The sequence below is a fragment of the Colletotrichum chrysophilum genome (assembly GCF_026319265.1).
Source record: "Colletotrichum chrysophilum strain AFK26 chromosome Unknown scaffold_70, whole genome shotgun sequence".
Classification (NCBI taxonomy): Eukaryota; Fungi; Ascomycota; class Sordariomycetes; order Glomerellales; family Glomerellaceae; genus Colletotrichum; species Colletotrichum chrysophilum.
In genome coordinates this window covers 120,113-138,251 of record NW_026517357.1, presented here as the reverse complement: position 1 = coordinate 138,251, position 18,139 = coordinate 120,113, and the positions used below count along the sequence as shown (strand labels likewise).

General features: G+C 55.9%; 6 protein-coding genes across 6 annotated transcripts; 3 read left to right on the top strand and 3 right to left on the bottom strand.

The window, feature by feature from the left end:
- Positions 1-4,422: 4,422 nt before the first annotated feature.
- On the top strand, positions 4,423-5,958 carry COL26b_008200 (uncharacterized protein; the record flags this gene model as incomplete). The annotated part of the gene is made up of 4 exons (XM_053180965.1): positions 4,423-4,798; positions 4,862-4,942; positions 5,004-5,111; positions 5,288-5,958. The coding sequence occupies 4 exons, from the start codon at positions 4,423-4,425 to the stop codon at positions 5,956-5,958; spliced, it is 1,236 nt and encodes a 411-aa protein (XP_053035101.1).
- Positions 5,959-6,570: 612 nt separating this feature from the next.
- On the bottom strand, positions 6,571-6,969 carry VMA21 (vacuolar ATPase assembly integral membrane protein vma21; the record flags this gene model as incomplete). The annotated part of the gene is made up of 2 exons (XM_053180964.1): positions 6,571-6,704; positions 6,765-6,969. 2 exons carry the CDS (start codon positions 6,967-6,969, stop codon positions 6,571-6,573), a joined length of 339 nt encoding a protein of 112 aa, XP_053035100.1.
- A 709-nt stretch (positions 6,970-7,678) lies between these two features.
- Positions 7,679-10,753, top strand: COL26b_008198 (uncharacterized protein; the record flags this gene model as incomplete). Its single annotated transcript, XM_053180963.1, has 1 exon — positions 7,679-10,753. One exon carries the CDS (start codon positions 7,679-7,681, stop codon positions 10,751-10,753), a length of 3,075 nt encoding a protein of 1,024 aa, XP_053035099.1.
- Positions 10,754-11,684: 931 nt separating this feature from the next.
- Positions 11,685-13,022, bottom strand: COL26b_008197 (uncharacterized protein; the record flags this gene model as incomplete). The annotated part of the gene is made up of 4 exons (XM_053180962.1): positions 11,685-11,756; positions 11,818-12,175; positions 12,251-12,681; positions 12,738-13,022. The coding sequence occupies 4 exons, from the start codon at positions 13,020-13,022 to the stop codon at positions 11,685-11,687; spliced, it is 1,146 nt and encodes a 381-aa protein (XP_053035098.1).
- Positions 13,023-14,545: 1,523 nt separating this feature from the next.
- COL26b_008196 (uncharacterized protein) lies at positions 14,546-15,144 on the top strand (the record flags this gene model as incomplete). Its single annotated transcript, XM_053180961.1, has 2 exons — positions 14,546-14,641; positions 14,725-15,144. 2 exons carry the CDS (start codon positions 14,546-14,548, stop codon positions 15,142-15,144), a joined length of 516 nt encoding a protein of 171 aa, XP_053035097.1.
- Positions 15,145-15,616: 472 nt separating this feature from the next.
- Positions 15,617-16,273, bottom strand: COL26b_008195 (uncharacterized protein; the record flags this gene model as incomplete). The annotated part of the gene is made up of 2 exons (XM_053180960.1): positions 15,617-16,150; positions 16,220-16,273. The coding sequence occupies 2 exons, from the start codon at positions 16,271-16,273 to the stop codon at positions 15,617-15,619; spliced, it is 588 nt and encodes a 195-aa protein (XP_053035096.1).
- Positions 16,274-18,139: the final 1,866 nt, after the last annotated feature.

Here is an 18,139-nt window from a genome sequence, read left to right as displayed (position 1 = left end):
AAACATGCCAAAGCATGAGTCGCAGATGGAGTCGTCGACGAATATGCAGAACCGCTGCTGTCGCTGGAGGTCGGGGAAGGTTGTCGTTCTGTTGACTGCCTGCTTGGATGATGCAAAAGCAGTCAAGTTTCAGGCCGAGGTGTTGTACAGTTGTCCCGACGCACATCTCTCATGCGGCTACATCCCACGTACATGGCTGACCAGTCTGCGTGGTCTTTTGGAGAGGGAACCAGGTCGCGAGGTACATGGCTGACACGGGTATCGAAGTAAGATCGAAGTAAAGCCAGAGATCAAGGCGCGGCGGAATGGAAGAGACGACGCCCGATCAGCCGGTACTCTAGACACGGCGGCCAAGTACGCTGTGGCATGTAGCGAATACCCTGAGCTGAGGTTATCTCGCCGTGTCTCGTTTCGCCGTGGCCGATGTCTTGCCCAAACCTCACGTCGTGTGGTGGGCAACAGTGGCAGTGGTGGCTGATCGGTTCTTGTCGTCGGCGGGACTAACGCTAAGGTTTCTAGGCGGATGGAACCTCGACCTCGTAAACTGCTGGATTGGTGGGTGGGATGGTCGATGAGGGGCGAAACGCGTAATGGACTGGACGGCTGAGGAATGTAGTTTCCTCCGCCAACAGCTCAAGCTTGGGCTTTTGCGAGTTCCCCTCCCCCTCTTTCCAGCGACTTTGAGCGTGTTTGACGGGCATACGCGCACACTCAGAGCCGGCCTCATCGTAGCGCAGGGTAAGTACTTTTGGCTTTTCAGGTACCAGGCACGTTTCCCCAATGGTGTGAACGTCTGTCTGCGTGAGGTGGGAGCCTGTAAGCAAGGCAAGGTTGTGGGAGGGAGGCTTGTTCGAAGGTGTGGTTGTTGGGACGGAATGCAAGGCCAGGCCCTTCACTTGCTTTCCCTTGCTTTCCCTTGCTCCGGATGCCTTTAGCTTCCTGCTGGGCCGGCTGTGCAAGTCGGACTGGCGAGCTTCCAGAAATGCCGATGCCCATTGTACATCGTGGATGGGACTTGAGAACATTCGAGTACAGAGCGTCTTCTGATCACGGAGAAGGGGATGAGGGACTTGTGCCCGGTGTGCCGGTGACCTGGCAATCCCCAAGTTCCGTCGGGTTCCGTGACCTGTCATTCGATGGAAGGCCCGGTAATTGAGGCCAGGGTGAGACGAGACTGGTTGGCCAGCTCCATCCAACCTTGGAGTAGATACCTCGGGCGTCGTACGTTGTTGTTAGTTTTAGTCGTGTCAGTATCCTCCCTTGGGTGCTGATGATGGACGGGAAGGGTTGGTTGTCGTGGTCGTGGTTGTGTATTAGCAAGGCAAGGCCAATCAACCACGGAGAGGAAGGACCTCAGATCCCCGAATCTCCAAGGGAAGCCAATACCTACCTACCGTAAGTTGCTCGGAAGTATCCCAGGTGGCAGCTGTACTTCGTGCATGCCTATGCCTGCCATGACAGGCCATGCCTTAACTGCTTCTGGTGATGCAGTTGTCACCGTCACCACACACACCATCTTCTCTCGCTGTCTGCTCAGCCCTCGACCAGTCGCATATAGTTCGATGTCGCCGGCTGTTCGTTGACTGGTCAGTTTTTCGCAGGCTCGTATAGATACCCAAGGCCTCCTGCCACGTTTTGATGTATCTTTGGGACTCTTTTTATGCTTTCGGCTCTGCTTTACCAGTCGAGGTCTCACATCTCTGCACATACACGCCATTCATTGCAGCCGGTCAGTCACACACTCACACCTTGCCCTCACTTACACCCACCCGCCCTTAGCCATCAGAGCAGCACTCGGAGCAGAGCACGCGGGGCACCTCTGGCAGTGTGCGTCAAAACCACCACAACTCGCTGTTGTGCCGACTGTCAATTTCCCTTCCTCGCCCTCGTGTGCTTCTGCAGTCTGTTGCTTTTCGTAGCCGCAGTTGCCCGTCTCGTTTCTCTTATCGCCCCTTCATTCGGCCATCGTGACGTGGTCTCGGACACTATTGACGCCGTTGAATTTCCAGAGCGCACCATCATAGAAAACCAATTTAACCAGCAAAGCGTCGCCAGGGCCTGGACCCAGCGAGCCAGAAAGCCAACAACCGATCATCATCGACGGTCGGGATAATAACGTACGTGGAAGGCGACAGGAGAATCGACAGCAGCTAGGGAGAAGAGTTGAATTGGAAATAAGGTGCGCACAGAGGAGGGAATTTCTTTTTGGCTCATCCCCCGTCATCATCTGCAAGCAAGCTGCGGACGGCGGCAGCACCAGGCCGTGCCACAGTGCCGTGCGCTGCAGCGACAGCGATTCCGACGGCGACGTGGGATGAAAGAGAAATTTGATTCAGCTGGTACATATTGATCCAATGCAAGTCTGGGCTGGTTGCTAACGCTGGGGCTCCTGGGCAGAAGTCCGAATTACCTACCGACTGCAGCAAGGAGCAGCCATCCGATCCATATTATTCTGATTCCGCAATTCCACATCAGACACCACCCACTCGCTCACTCAACCCAAGACCGGTATCAAGACGCCCTACCCTACGCCAAGCGCCGAAAGGGAAGAGGGAGACCACCTGGACATTTGAGTGTGAGGCAAAAGGAAGATTCGGGTTGTCAAATTATCAGGTCTGAGCGACGGCACGAGAGGCTCTGAAACACGCGACGATTACAGCGGCTTGACGTCAGCCATTGTGGCCATCGACAAACCGATTACAGCAGGGGGCGTTTCTGGACATTGAGCCACTCACTCGCCCATTGATTTGCCCATTGCTTTAGCCCGGTGGTCTGCATTGGCATTGTCATTGCCCATCCGCTGGAGCATCGGTTTTCTGGGTCCGCCGCCCACAAATACCTTCCTTCCACCACGCACGCCCACCCCAAGCAACCACGCCTGAGAACGCGCGACGTCGCATTCGATCACCGATCACCCCCGGCCATCAAACAGGCTACCCAGTTTACTTGCCCATCATTACGAAACCGACAAACAGCACTGCCGGCCTTCTTCAACGGATCGTCGAAAATAGACTGCAGTGCAGACCGACCTTGACTTAAATCCAGCTAAGGTCCTGCACAATCATCGGTGAACGGCAGAGAAAAAAAAGAAAGACAGCGACTGCTGCTACCAGTGACTGCATCGGCGAATTGCTGCACTGAATCGACGCGGGCAGAAAAAAAAAAAAAACACCAGACGGAGCAGAAACCGGCAAATCGCATCACCAAGACATTCGCGGACAATCAGGAGGCGCCTACCGTCCGAGTAGACCCAGTGAACAGGGCCCAGTTCAGTGTGCGAGCGAGCGCCCCCAGCCTCTCACCCCAAATCTCCATCGAAAGGGAAAAAAAAAAGAGGCGGCGCTTAGCCGTTTGCGGACCACGTCCTTCCCTGCAACATCCCCCAAAGGCGGCGCACCCCAGCGCAGCAGGAGCAGCATCCCGGCGTCGCTCGCCCGAAGTTGCCCCCATCAGAATCCATCAGACTCTCAGACTCCCGCCTTTCTGTTGCAGCTTGCAGCATCCCGTCGCCAAACATCAGCCAGTAAATTCCCTACAGGCACAGGTACAGATAGGTACGTATCTCTCACCTAACCCTGCCCACCAGCCTCAATCCTCACCCTCCCCGTCGCCGTCACCGTTTTCCCACCTCACCGCGCCCACCCACGCGTGTGGGTGTCATCGCACTACCCCGTTGCAGGTCGGTATTGGAGCTTTGCTGGTGGTAGTGCCGGTGGTGGTGGTTGCCCGGCCGTTCGTTCCTGCTCGGCACACCAGTACAGGCTGCTGCTGCTTCTGCTTCTGCTTCTGCTTCTGCTTCTGCTTCTGCTTCCCGCGACTAAGAAGGGCCTGTACCTTGCCAACTTTACCTTTGCCAGCTCGCCTTCCCCCAGCCACATACGAGACACTATCTTCCCTGCTTTTCTGCCTCCTTGCGACACCTCTCCGAAGGAAAAAAAAAAAAAGGGAGGACACACATCTGCACAAATCCTCACCACGCTTCTTTCCTGCTTCCTGCTCTCGTTCTCCCATCACAATCACATCTCCATCAGTGGAACAGTGGAAACAGCCCGGTTCTACGGGTACACTACCTGCTGCTAGTCCTGCATCCCCTCCCCCCCCCCCCCCCCCCCCCCCCCTCCTCCCCCGGCAGCTTGCCGGAAACACCACACGCACCCCTTCTGCCCCTTCTATCGGTCCACATTGCACTGCTCCATATCACGCCTCCCCCTGGGAACACTACCTAGGCTGCTTCGCTAGCGAGCTCCTGGGAACCGCCCGCCCACTCTTCCCCTTGCTGACCCGCGATAAGGCACGCAATAGCTCCATCAAACGTCCTTGCTCGCCGAGACCCAGGCCCGCTGCCCACTGCCACTGCGCCCACCGCCCGTCACCGAGCGAGACAGATCAATTAAAACTAGTACCCTCCCCCGGCCGCCCATCATGGCAGAGCATCATCCACTTCCCGCCCTGCCTCCTCAGCAGCAGCAGCATCACCAGCCGAACCAGCAGCAGTACTACTCCCAAGAGCCCGACGAGTATCAAGCACCGTCTCAGTTCCCCCCCTACCAACAGCAGTACGACCAGCCTCAGCGCCCGCAGCCGCCCCCGATTCCCCAGTCCCAGAGCCACTCTTCTCAGAATCAGCAGAGGCGCTCCCGATCAAGGCCCAGGACTTTCAGCTTCCAGTCCAACAAATCCCACAAGAGCTCTGGAAGCAGCCACAAGATCGACTTTCACGAAACACCCGAAGAGAAGGAAGCAAAGAGATTACATACCAAGGCAGATCCTACCGTCGCTATGAGCGAGGCCGAGCCTTGTAAGTCGCCTCGACATGCGTTGGTCGTTGGTCAAGGCGCATACACTAACACACTATGAACAGCTGCCGTCCAGGCTATGGAACAGACTTCTCTCGCCCCTCTTCGCGCAATACAACACAAGGATGGTCTCGGCAATCCCATTGGTACGTTATAGCGAAACCTGCAAAATGTCGGTGGTGAGTGTGGGCTGATTCTTTAATGCAGCCGAGCCTGACCGGTCCAACCCTACCCGCAGCCGCTGGGAGCGACCGCTAGACACCATTCGCAGCTTCGAGGCCGCGATTGATGGAGGTTACCGTGACAGGGACCGTCGTAAGTCTTATATTCGTTCAGGCATGTCTACTTCATCCCCCTGGAGACCCGTTGCGTCTAACACTTTTCGCGTAGACACAGAGTCGATCGCGACATGGAACCGCCGAAGCAGCTACTATGCTAGTAAGTCTTGCAATCAACTAACGGAGTAGGCGACATCGCTAACCCCCAACCAGCCAGTGGACCTCGCTACCCCCAGGACAGCTACTATGGCAGTCGCCCTGCTTCATACCGACCCGAGAGCAGCCAATTTGGCATGGGCAACAACCGACAGAGCTACTACGATAATTACCAGCATGGAGGAGGCTATCACAACGGAAACGATATGCCTTATCGCCAGAGAGTACCGCGAACGCAAACAGAACCGCACATGAGTGGCTATGGGAGAGGCGACCAGAATATTTACCCCCTGCCCAACAAGGACCGCTCATACGAAACGGTAACGTCTGCGGCTGGAAGTGGAAGCTCGGGCGAGCACGCGGGATACCACACAGATCCGACCAGCAGCGACAACAGTTCTGTCGAGCGTGTTCCGCCCCCTAAGAAAGCGCCCGCGAACGACTACGGAATCGGCTTCAGCCAGCCAATGACATCCGAGCCACCCTCTTTCAACTTCGAGAACGGCGGACCGAGCAACCAGCAGCATCAGCAGCATCAGCAGCAACAACCGATCAACATCAAGACTGGTCCACGAGTGTCCGGAAACTCGAATGTGCTGCGAAGGCCGGTGGCAGCCCCGCAGCAAATGCAGCAACCGCCGAAACAGCAACAGCAGCAGCAGCAGCAACGGCCCGAGCCTGCCAAGAGGAAGAGCTGGTTTTCCCGCAGGTTCAGCAAGTCATCTTGAGGGGCGCAAGGCATGAGATATGAGACGGTTTCAGTTTTTTTTTGTCGATACCCCCATTTTTTCTACCTACGAGGCGGGAGGCGGCATGGCACCTCGGCCGGAGATCAGCGTAGCATACTTGGGGCTGGCCCGGTGACGGCGAATTGCCATTTCGCTTCGAGGCGGTCCTCGTGATCATGGATGGGCTGGGTTGCCCGCGGACAGGTTGAACAACCAGGTGACATCTGGTTCTATTCAAAAAGACGGTTTAATGTTGTTGGATGACGGTACATGCATACGATTCGTACGATATTGAGATTATGAAAAACCATCTCAGAAACAGATGGTCGGGTCACGGCACAGTCCCCAGCGGCTATAAACAGCCTACGGTTACGCAGCTGGAGACTTGAGGCCGGTAATCGCTTCTTACTTGTCCTAATGGGACGGAACGGCTTGCTTGCAGATCCGCAGAAGTAGGAAGGAACCGCAAAATAGATTTGCAATTACTCGCTTGAGAAACAAACCGTATCTCGGAACATGTGCCTGGCGTAGGCGTGGTGCATCTCGGCATGAAGAGTTGCATTCCATGTGGTCATTTATAAAGTGAGACAACAGCCCATGCAAACGCGGCCTCTAGCGATCCTTTTTCGCCTCCTTCCAGTCGCCAAGCTGATCACTCTGGTCTTCCTTCATAGCAACGATGACATACGTGATCAGGACGACGTTGGCTACGACGGCGGCGAGACCTCCAGCGAAAGTCGAGTTGCCTGGGTTTGTTTGTCAGCATTTCCGAATCTCGTCGACTCGATCCATGGATTAGAACCCACCCTTGAAGAGAAAATCGACCGTCGCGAAATAAGTTCCGATGGGCATCACAATCATTGCGAGCGTGAATCCGAGAAGCTTCATGATGACATCCGTCGGCACGGCCGGGGTGATGTTGGACTTCTCGCCGGCGGCAGGGCTGGCGCCAACACGATCATCCTTCTCTAGGATGGTCTTTTCTGAAGCCACGATGCGTCGGGTAGCCATTGTGTTGTCGGAATGCCGCAGCTTGGGGCTGACTGAGTGAACAGCAGATGTGTCCCAATTATTGCACTGATATAACGGTCAGCGTGGTGATCGCAGGAAAAAAAATGAAGAGTATGACTCACACTGAAGGTGCTGGACAGAGACGATGAGTATGATGGACAGTCTCGTTATTGCTGGACGTTGGAGCTGTCGTCAATCGCAAGTCCCACCTCTTCAAGGAAGGTATGTTAGCTCACCAGATTGAGGCGTGAAGTCAAAAGACAGCAGGTACCGTTGGAGTTGACACTGTGCCGCACGGCTTTTTAATTGATGACGCGAGCCACGTGCTTACGCGCTACGGTCTCTTCTGACCGCGTCTCTCCGGTCTGCCGTGTCAACGGACGGGGGGGATCTGCCCCAGAAAAATCCCACCTAGGCCCTGCGTCGAGCCGCCATCTCCTCAAATCTCGACCGCTCCTACCAAAAAACGCCAGCAATCCCAAATTGCCAGGCCCGTCGCTCTTTCCTCGCGATCTTTGCCGGCTCAGCTCCAACAGTTTCGCCCACTTTGCGATTATAGAGTCGGTTTTCACATCCAGGAAGCGCCTGTTGAGATCTCTTTATTATTTCCCACGACACCAGCCCCCCGCTTTGTTGATCGGCCATTGTTCTCTTCTTCAACAAACCAATCTCTGTTTTCCTCTGCTGGCCACAGCAGTTTACGCCAGCCATGCCCATTCCTTGGGATCTCAGCTCTTCGCCTCCGGCGGCGGAAGAGTCTACATACAAGCGCTCAGCGCCATCTTCTAAGGCTCAACACCACAGTAGCGATGCCGACGAGCTCGCGGAGACGATTCCCTGCTCCCCTTTTCAGACACAAGCGACACAGATCATCAAGCGCAATTCACAAGCCACGCAACCGACACAACCGTTAGCACTGCAGGACCCGTTCTCGTCTCCCTCGTCGCGATCGGTGATTGAGGTTCCTGCCTCCTCGCCCTTCCAATCGAAGCCTCCGAAGCCGGCCGTAGTATCGAGCTACTTCAATCGCCTCGTGCCTGCTGGGGCCCGCTTTCAGTCTCCGGCGACAGCAAAGACCCTCAAGAGACCCGCCGAGGAGCCCGTCGTGGTTGATGATTCTTCAGACGAGGAGAGCGATAGCAAGCGCAGGGGAGATATCAGCCGGACTTCCTTCAACAAGCACGTTTCGTCTTTTCAATATGTTCCGGTCGATGAGCTCCAGGATAAGATCGAGCAGGTTGCCAACGTCGTGGGCCGTACCCTACCGACATACTGCTTTAAGGAGGCATTGGGTGCTTGTAACAACAGCGTTTCTGATGCCATTGAGTATCTGCTTGATGGCAAGCATCTCAAGAGCAAGCACAACAGCTTTGTGAGCTCTACGAAGCCGAATGTCCCAACCAAGTCCCGACTCCTCGGGCGTCACACGCCGAATCTGCCTACTCCATCACGGAGCACCACCCCTTCGCCACCGAAGCAGAAGCGACGTCGATTGATGCAAGGTCGCCGGCCTGGCAGATCTCCTGTCTCGTCCCAACAGACCCCGCAGCGGCCGCGAGACGATAATGACGGCGTGGATGAGCTTGCGGAAGACAGGGTTGACGAGCCGATTGTCATTCCCGACGATGGAGATGACGACGATTTCGACAATGAGGACGACATGAACGATGCGGTCAAGGGTAGCTTGGAGGATAAGGCTCTTCAAGTTATCAACACCAGCACGATGGAGGACTTGTCCGCCATGACGAACATTAAGCAAGACGAGCTCAAGATCATTGAAAGCAAGAGACCTTTCGACAGCATCGGCGAGGTCCAAGCCGTCACCCTCTCCAAGAAAGCAGGGGCCCGGGGTCGCAAGTCGCCCAAGGTTGCTGTCGGAGAGACTCTGGTGGATGCCATCATGGAATTCACACAGAGCGTCAACGCCATTGATGAGGTGGTTGCCGAGTGCGACAAGAAGGCCAGCCGGGTGAAGCAGGAGATGAGCTCGTGGGACCTTGATTTCAAAGGACAGAAGCGCAGCACTCAAACTAGTGGCGATCTGCCTCCGACGCCGTCGAGCTTTCGGGGACAGAAATTTTCGGACCCTCCGATTCCTTCCCAACCAAAGTACATGGACGGACACTGCACTATGCGACCTTTCCAGTTGTTTGGACTCAATTGGATGTCGCTTTTGCACAAGAACGGCTATGGATGTATTCTGGCTGACGAAATGGGCCTTGGGAAGACGTGCCAGGTCATCTCTTTGATATGTCATCTCGTCGAGGACTTCGAAAAGAACGGCAAAGGAGAGAGACCGTGGCCCAATTTGGTTGTTGTGCCGCCTTCCACCTTCTCCAACTGGAAAGTTGAGTTTGAACGCTTCGCACCGGACCTCTCGGTACTCTCCTACCAGGGCTCTCAGGCTCAACGGAGAGAGGCTGCGGACGAGATGCTTGAAGATCCTGAAGCGTACCACGTTGTCTTGACAACATACACGCAAGTCGGGTCAGAGGAGGACCTGGAGGCTATGCGCGAGCTCGCCCCGGCTACCGCCATCTTTGACGAAGGCCACAAGATGAAGAACCCCAAGACCAAGATCTACAGGGATTTGATCAGGATCAAGGCTGGGTGGCGAATGCTGCTTACCGGCACGCCCGTCCAGAACAACTTGATGGAGATGCTGTCGCTGCTGAACTTCATCGACCCAGAACAGTTCAAGAGCCGCATGGATCAGCTGCAGTATATGTTCAGCCAGAAGGTGACCATCCGCGATGTCAACAATGGCGCCTTCCTCTATGGTGAACGTGTGAGCCGCGCGCGCACGATTCTTGAACCTTTCATCCTGCAACGACGCAAGCAACAAGTCCTTTCCGACATGCCGGCAAAGATTTGCAATGTCGCATACTGCGATTTGGCGCCATCGCAAAAGGAGTTGTACGAGGAGTACGAACGCCTTTTCAAGTCGGGGCCAGTCAAGAAGATAAATGTCGGGCGTCAGAGCGATCAGAACAACAGCTGGATGCAGCTTCGTAAAGCTGCCATTCATCCCCAGCTTTTCCGCCGCTACTTTGATGACAAGAAGGTCGAGAAGATGGCGAATATCTTGATGAAGAAAGTACCGCAATCGGAACTGCAGCAACCCCGGATTGATCATCTGATTGGGGAGTTGCAGAACTGCTCTGACTTTGAGTTGCATCTATGGTGCCGCGACTACGATTGCATCAGCCATCTTGACGTTCCCGAAGGTTCATGGATGGAGAGTGGCAAGGTCACCAAGATGCTGGAGCTTATACACCAGTACCGGGAAAACGGCGACCGCGTGCTCGTGTTCAGCAAGTTCGCCAAGGTTATCGAGATCTTGCGGGAGGTGCTCGCTACGGACGGCATCCGGCATTGTGTTCTCTATGGCCAGACGGAGGTGGCTGAACGCCAGAGCTTGATCGACGAGTTCAACAACGACACCGACATCACCGCCTTCTTGCTCACCACCGGCGCAGGCGGCACGGGCATCAACCTGACGTCGGCAAACAAGATTATCATTTTTGACCAGTCAGACAACCCGCAAGACGACATTCAGGCGGAGAACCGGGCTCATCGTCTGGGCCAGACCCGTGACGTCGAAGTCATTCGCCTCCTAACCTCTCGCACCATAGAGGAGCTCATTTACAAGGCTTGCCAGAAGAAGATCGAGCTAGCCGAGAAGGTGACGGGTGCCGTGGACGAGGTCGCCGGCAAGGCGGCAGAGGAGAATCTGGAGAAGGAGGTACGCAAGATGATGACAGAGCAGCTCACTCCGTCATGATTGGTATGATTTCTTACGCGTGGCGTTGCTGGTGAGCCTCAGAGCTTTCTGCACCCACGAATGCCTATGATCAGCCTGTCTATCAAGGACGTGTTTTGACTTTTTGGCGGCGCGATACCACAACATTGAGAGCAAGGAACACTATCTTGTATTAATTCATGAAGAGCGACTACACGAGCATGCGTGCTAGTATTTAAAGGGGACGACGGCATGGTACGGCGGGAGTACTGTGGGAACAAGACAAAAGGAAAGGGTCATCAGCTTTCTTGCATTCTCCGTTGGAAACGGGTCTAGAAGTGCCGCAGAAAGTGGCTGCATATAGAGAACCATCAGACTTAGATGAGGTATCAAACGAGAAGACAAGCCTCAGAGGCATGGTTAGTGATCCTATCACCACATACCTCGCTGGTGTGACTTGCTATTACAGAACTTTGAACAATTGTGTAGTGAGAGGAGACGTGTCTCCCATCCACATCGATTGAGACATCTGCACAACTATGTTTTCTGTGCACTTGATGCTCCTAGTTTTGAGGCTTTCTTTGCTCGAGGACGACTATAGATTATAGTGTTATAGACGACAATGGTGGACAAAGGCGACGATAGCGAGCACACAAGACAGTGTAGTTGCTCTAGCATAATAAAAGTAGGTGGCACCTGTCTATTCATGCCAATTAATGTCTGAAAACAGAGGTATCGTCGTCATGTGTTCAACTCTGGAGGCTTGTTACAACCACCACATTCACGAGAACCCTCAAGGGTCGATAATACGACGACATTTCATTAGGTTTCGATTCGGCGAAGGAAACAAACTCATGGTACAGGTTGTCGAAACGAGCAAACACCGCAAACCCACACCGCACCTCTTCTCTCATCACCCCAATATGCAGCCAGGGGCCGGTCGTGTTTCTGAATGTCCTCTTTCTAATCCCGTCTATTTAAGCTTCTCCTCGGGAGGCGCCGCGCCTCCGGTCGTCGGAAGACCCATGAAGATCTTGAAGTAGTCCTTTACCACATTGGTCAGTCGCTGGCATCACAAGTTATAAGTTGGACGAAAGGAAACTCACGTAAATCATCCACTGGAGACCGGTCAGGGTACCAATCATGACAATACGGACGGGCAGGCCGTTCCAGAGGCCGCCGAAGCCAATGTCCTTGTAGATGCGTCCCATGGCGGCGCCAAAGGCCTCGCCCTGCTGGCGGTTCGCGTTGAGCTTGCTGACCATGACGTCGGCCGGGTGCGAGACGATGGCGCAGAGGATTCCGGCGAGGTAGCCGCCGACGAAGGAGACGCCCGTCTGGGCGGCCTTGCTGTAGTCCTTCTTCTCGCCGGGCAGGCGGGCGTAGATCATCTCGACGATGGTCTCGAACGAGGCGAACTTCATCATGGTGTAGGGGATCTGGCGACCCCACAGAGGGTAGAGACTGCATTTGGCCCCCGTACGTTAGTTTCCCAACGTTCTTTTACACATAAGTTAAACATATGTTGGTATGGCTTACCCCTTGTACAGACCACCCCAGCCCTCCTTCGCAGTCACCTTGCTGATGCCGTCGAGGGTGCCCTTGTACGGCGAGGGGATGCCGCCCTGCATGCGGACCTTGACAGCCTCAAAGGGGCAGAGGGCGATGTCGGCGAGGAACTCGGCGGAGGCGGAGGCGGCCAGGTAGACACCGGTCTTGTACTTTGCGGCGTTCTCGGCGCCCACGAGCTCCGAGTATTCGTGCTTGAAGACCTCGTAGAAGCCGTACTTGAACGCCCCCTGCGCCGAGTAGCCCCAGAAGGTCGGGCCCCAGCCGGTCATGATGCCGCGGAAGCCCTCCTTGCGGAAGATCATGCCCCATGCCTGGAAGTTGCCCTTGTACAGCTTGGAGTCGATCTGGCGGCGGACCTTGACGAGGTCCAGCGGCGTCACGGCCGTGTGGGTGAGGCCCTGTAAGACTCTTTAGCTTCCGGGTGTTGCTGCTATGGTGGGTCGATTTCACTTACACAAGCCAGCAGCCCGCCCACCGTGCAGGCAGCATAATACTTGGCAGAGTACAGCTCAATGTGGCCCGCCTTGGCCTGGGCCTTTGCGCTGGCCTTTTCAAACTCGGCCGTCGCCTCGGCGCTCAGCTTCTGGGCCTTGCCCTTGACGTCGTCGACAGTGGAGAATGCGCCGTACAGCTCCGGACGAGCCTGGTAGCGGGTGGGCCTCGCCTTCGGGGCCGAGCCCGGGACTGGGGAGGCGAAGCAGCCCTTGAGGGTATCTTGTCTGGGGTAGAGAAACGACATGGCTGTGCGGATTGGGCTTGTATAATCTGTCGCAAGGTCAGCTTCTGGGTTGTCGCGGAGGTTGTTTAGCTATGCGGTCAACTCTCAAGGCAGCGGGCGGGGGCAATTGACTTGATAGGGGATGGCTAGAGTGATGAAAGTAGCATTCAGAAGGGATGACGAAATGAGGAAAGGATGACGATACCACCAGCAGCTCCAGGGAAAAGTGTCAATGAGCGCAGCTTGAATAAAGCGGAATCGGGGAACAAGAACAGCGCCGACCACCGCAATGCTAATGCTCTAATCAAAGTAGGCAGTATAAGCTTGCCCGAGCTGCGATGCTCTCGAGACCGAAGCTGAACGACGATGAAGCTTCGTTCATCCCAGACAAGAGAAAGACGTCGTCCGCGTCCCAAAGAGACAAGCACCAAAGTCACGCGACACGCGACCGCTTGCGGCGACGAGGAGGGAATGCATCGCAAAAGTCAAAAAAGCTACCACTTACACCGATGAAGCCCTCAATAGCTCTGGAATGGAGGGGCGCTATGGCGATAAAGAATGGAAGGAAGGAGAACCGAATGCTCCGAACGAAACACGCATGGGAAGGATGAGGTAAGGCGAGATGAATCCAGAGAAGAGCAGGTTTATTAGATAACTCGATCGGTTGGTCGCACACACACACACATTACCCGGGGAAGGACATGAAGGGGCAGGATTGGTCGGGTTGAGCCGGCCAAGCCATCTACATGTCGTCGGTACATGGCCTCCTCTCGCTGGGGAAAGCTCTTGCAAGCTTGTACACGTCTTGCTAGTTTAGCTTGGGTGAGTACCCCAAGGCCTGGTGAGCTGCCAGTCGATCAACGCTGAATTGCTCGGGAGTAGCAGTGACATCACAGCGGGAGAGCTCGGGGGCCCGATAAGGAGCTTGCCTTATCGGTACCCGTCTCAAAGCCCGCTTATTGCCGATAAGGCCGGATATTGCGGGTGAGTACAATCGCGAAGGGCGCGAGATGGAGACACCTGAATCTGCGGTCAATTTCTTCGTGGTCAACTGCTCTTCAGATTCTGCAGCTGAAACCGACTTGCCTGCCCGAACCCATGGTGCTCGCCCGCTGTCATTTCCTCAAAGCGGGCAATTGAATTCTGAAGCTCACCACCCCCGGGCTTGCTGCAACACCCTTCTCCATCCCATCATGTCACTGATACTGGGAATCCACAGGCCGTCACCCCGCTGTGGAACCCCCACCTCGGTGAACCAGGCCAGCCTCCGGGCGGTCAGAGACTCAGCGAAACCTTAACAGTGAGCGCGCATGGCGCAGGGGGGTCCGAAAAAGCAAGCAAAAAAGTCTTACCCCACTGTTCGTAACCGCCGCCGACCGACGTAGTGCTTGAGCTGAAGACACTACACACCTCATCCCTCCGAAATCTTTCAGCCCTGTCGACACCGCCCCTCCAGAACCCCGCGATTGTTTGACAGCCTTACGACAAGCCCGCGACATCTTGGCCTCGTTGAAGAAACCCTCGGTAGTTGAAAATTCACAATCATGGCCGCCCTGGCTTCCAACCCCGCGGCCGCCGCGCCGACGAGCGAATCTTCCTCTTCCCCCTACGTCTCAAAATGGTCCTCCCGCTACCGCGGTGTACGTTTCCTCCCCTCCCCTTCTAAACCCACGATGACTCCGTTTCCGAAACCTCCAGTACTGACACGCGCGGGCCCAACTAGGCAACGGTAGAAGACCTCGACCCCCCGGCCGCCCTCTCCCTGACCCCCAACGACCCCATCTCCGGCGCCCTCCTCGCCGCCTTCGAGCGCGACTACACCCACCTGACCGTCGTCGACGCCCACCGCGCCCTCGTCGGCTACCTCGCCATCCCTCACCTGCAGGCCCTCCTCGACGCCGGCAAGGTCACCCCCGCCGATCCGCTGTCCAAGGCCATGGTCCGCTTCCAGCGCAAGGGCCGCAAGTACCGCGTCATCACGATGCAGACACCCCTCGAGGAGCTCGAGGCCTTCTTCGAGGGCGACGGTGTGGAGGGTCGCAAGAGCCACTTTGCGGTCATCACGGATGAGAAGAGGCGGTTCGTGCTGGGTGTTGCGACGGTGCAGGATCTGGAGGAGTTTGTCAAGAGGAGGCCGGCTTAAAGGGGGACGTCTGGTGTTCTGATGAAGAGAGAGCGTCAGAGAGAGAGCAAGACGAAATGGGCTACATCGCAAACGGTGTGTTGGCAGGCCTCAGTGTCAGGCTACGATGGTTATGGTAGACGGCTGGCTGCATCGACTCGGGAGTTGGCGGTTCGGCATGAACCGGGGAAAGCATTGGGACCACAGCTGGGAGGCAGGCAGACGATTCAACACAGTTCTGTCGTCGCGACGTTGTTTTACACATATATACGATTCAATCACATGCTAAGATCAAAGAAATGTTCAATGACGGGCGTAGTCGTTGTTGTATTCATGCTCTCAGGTTTTCTCGTAGGGGTTTCCGTACCCAACGTCTCTGCTGCGTGATCAATATTACCTCTGGCGTGTATTGTCTTCCGATCCCGTCTTGCTATCCATGCGCTCAAATAAGTACCAGGATATCCAACGCCCCATTATCCGTATTGCGCGGCACCTAAGGAAGCCAATCGTACACGAGACGGATCTCAACTCTCTTGCCGCCCTTCTGAACGAGGACGTTGCGCGCATAGCGACGCTGGCCGTCGATGGTCTGGAATCCCCAGATCTGAGTGGCGGTCCAGCCGTTGTCGATGCTCTCCACAAGGCTGTAGATGTGGCTCTTGCCGTCAGGGCCGGTGGCCTCGGCCTCACCCTCGAGCCAAGGACCCTTCTTGAGAAATTCGTCCTCAACCTCCTCTGCAGACATCCACTTGCTCTGGCCGCGCACTGAGCCGAACATCCAGTCAGAGTGCTCGCGCCACTCCATGTCAAGGCAACGGTTCTCCGTGGTGCCCTTGAGGCCGGCGGTAGCGAACTGGTCAATGTCGATGTGGGTGACGGGCTCGGTGCCGCTGCCGGGGGGAGAGGGGGGAGCCGAGTACTGCTTCACGTGGAGGGTGACGGTAGCCATGCCAACGGCCTTGCGGACCATCCAGCTGATGCCCTGGAGGGCGAGGGCGGGCTCGGGAGAGTCAGAGAGGGTCTTGTTCTGTTTGCGCGGCGGGTGGTTAGCTGGGCGTCGCAGATACTAAGATTGTAGAGGCGCCGGGCGACGTACCATGACCCACTTGCCGGAGAGGTCGGCGATGGTCTTGTCCGCGGGGGCCGCCATAGTGTATGCTTGCTGCGCGTGAAGCTGCGGTGAGGTGTGTGGTAGATGATTGTTGGTGATGTTGTAGTGGGGTGAAGACAAGCTGCGGTGAGCTGTCTGAAGTGGTATGGAGTGGGTTTTGTAGAGAGCTACAAACGGATTTCAGACGGTCTTCGGTGGTAGATATAAGGTCCGCCAAGGTGAATTGACGTCGTGGCCAAGCATTCACCCAAAAGAGTCGAGAGAGGCCAGGCGCAAACCTAAGGTAGGCATAAAACAACATGGAATTTATCTTAAGTCGGGACGGAAAGCGCCACCGGGCTTTATACGCAATGGAGGACAGCCAGGTACCGACGCCATTCGGCAGGCACCTCCTTCCCGACGTTCATTGGATTCAGGTACAGGCGGTTCATGACTGGCACTCAAGGGGACGAATGGCAAGCGGGGCGGGGCACCGCTCCGGAGGGGATGGGGTCCTTGCTTGGCTGTCTCTCTCGCTGGGTGGGCGCGCTCGTGAGCCGACGACCCCTCCACATTCACATGAAGCTTTTCTTCGCAGACAGCCTGCCTCGCCCAGCAAAAGTTGCAACAGCAACACTGGATTGGCCCGAGGTTCGTTTCGCACTCGCACCGCGCCTCGACGCCCACCCCTGGGAACGTTCCATTGCGTTTTTCCATGATCCATGCCCGCGCCCCCAAATTCAGTCCCAAGACCCTCTGTGCAGTGAGATCATGACCGAAAGAATCCGTCTAACTGGCCAATACCTCACGGGCTATCCAATACACGTGTGCGTTTATAGCGTCAGACCGTTCTCTGGTGGGCTCTGGTTTCCTCTCCGATTCGCAACTTGACTCGACAACATAGTTACAAATTGTCTTCATTATACCGGCGGGCTTGGTTTATGACCTGTCCAGATCTGCGCAAACAAAATAAACCCCATGATCACAGATTACAACCCCCAAGTTCGAATTCGGTCGCCCAGCCCGTTGCAAGTTGCGGGGGAACGTCGCAACCCGAAGTCCCCGACAACCATCTAAACCCCCCAAGCGGACGACGCTCGGCCGTGCGCCCATCACAACCTGGACCAACGTTTCCCAAACAGGCAGCCGAGACATGCAGACGATTGGGGAACAGACGTCAAGTTCCGAGGCTGAGGCGGCCGTGCGGACATGCGAAGACCACCAACGGTCGTCTCTTTTCGCTTCTGATGCAGCCAGCAGTCAGACAGAAATCAGAGGACAGGCTACCCGTCAATCTAAAGCAAGGCACGCACGTCGCATCGCATCACTCTTCACCTAAGCTTCTCACTTCTCACTGCACATCTGTAGAGACGCATATGCGCGCACACCCTCATCCTGCCCATCTTCCAATGACAGACGACCTACCACGAACCTCGCCCCCTCTCCCCGTCCCGTCTCCCTTACTCTGGCCAGCCAGCGGGAGCTCGGCAAGCCCATCAGCAGAGTTTCCCATCAATCTCGCACGCTGTACGACGGAAAGGTGCAGCGCAGAACACAGACAGATGCAGCAGCTTGGCTTCAATGGGACGGGGCGAGCTGGATGCTTTTTTCAGCTGCGCCTCGGCACATCCCACTCGAGCCTTACCTCGACTACTACTTCCATTCGCCCATAGGGTATATCGCACTAAATAAGCCCGTAGAGACCATCTGGAACTCATTCGTAGCCGCAGTTCGCAAGTGCTACGTCTCTGCTCCCCCATCGCCCCTCGCTCATCTGCACAACGTCGAACCGTCCCCTCGCCTCCGCGGTCAGCTTCGTACAACGAAAGAGAGCCTCTTCCCACGGCCCAATGCATCGGTCTAGTTACACAGCAGACATTGACAGCTCGTACAGCTCCAGCCGGCCTCGTTCGTGTCGCGTAGTAG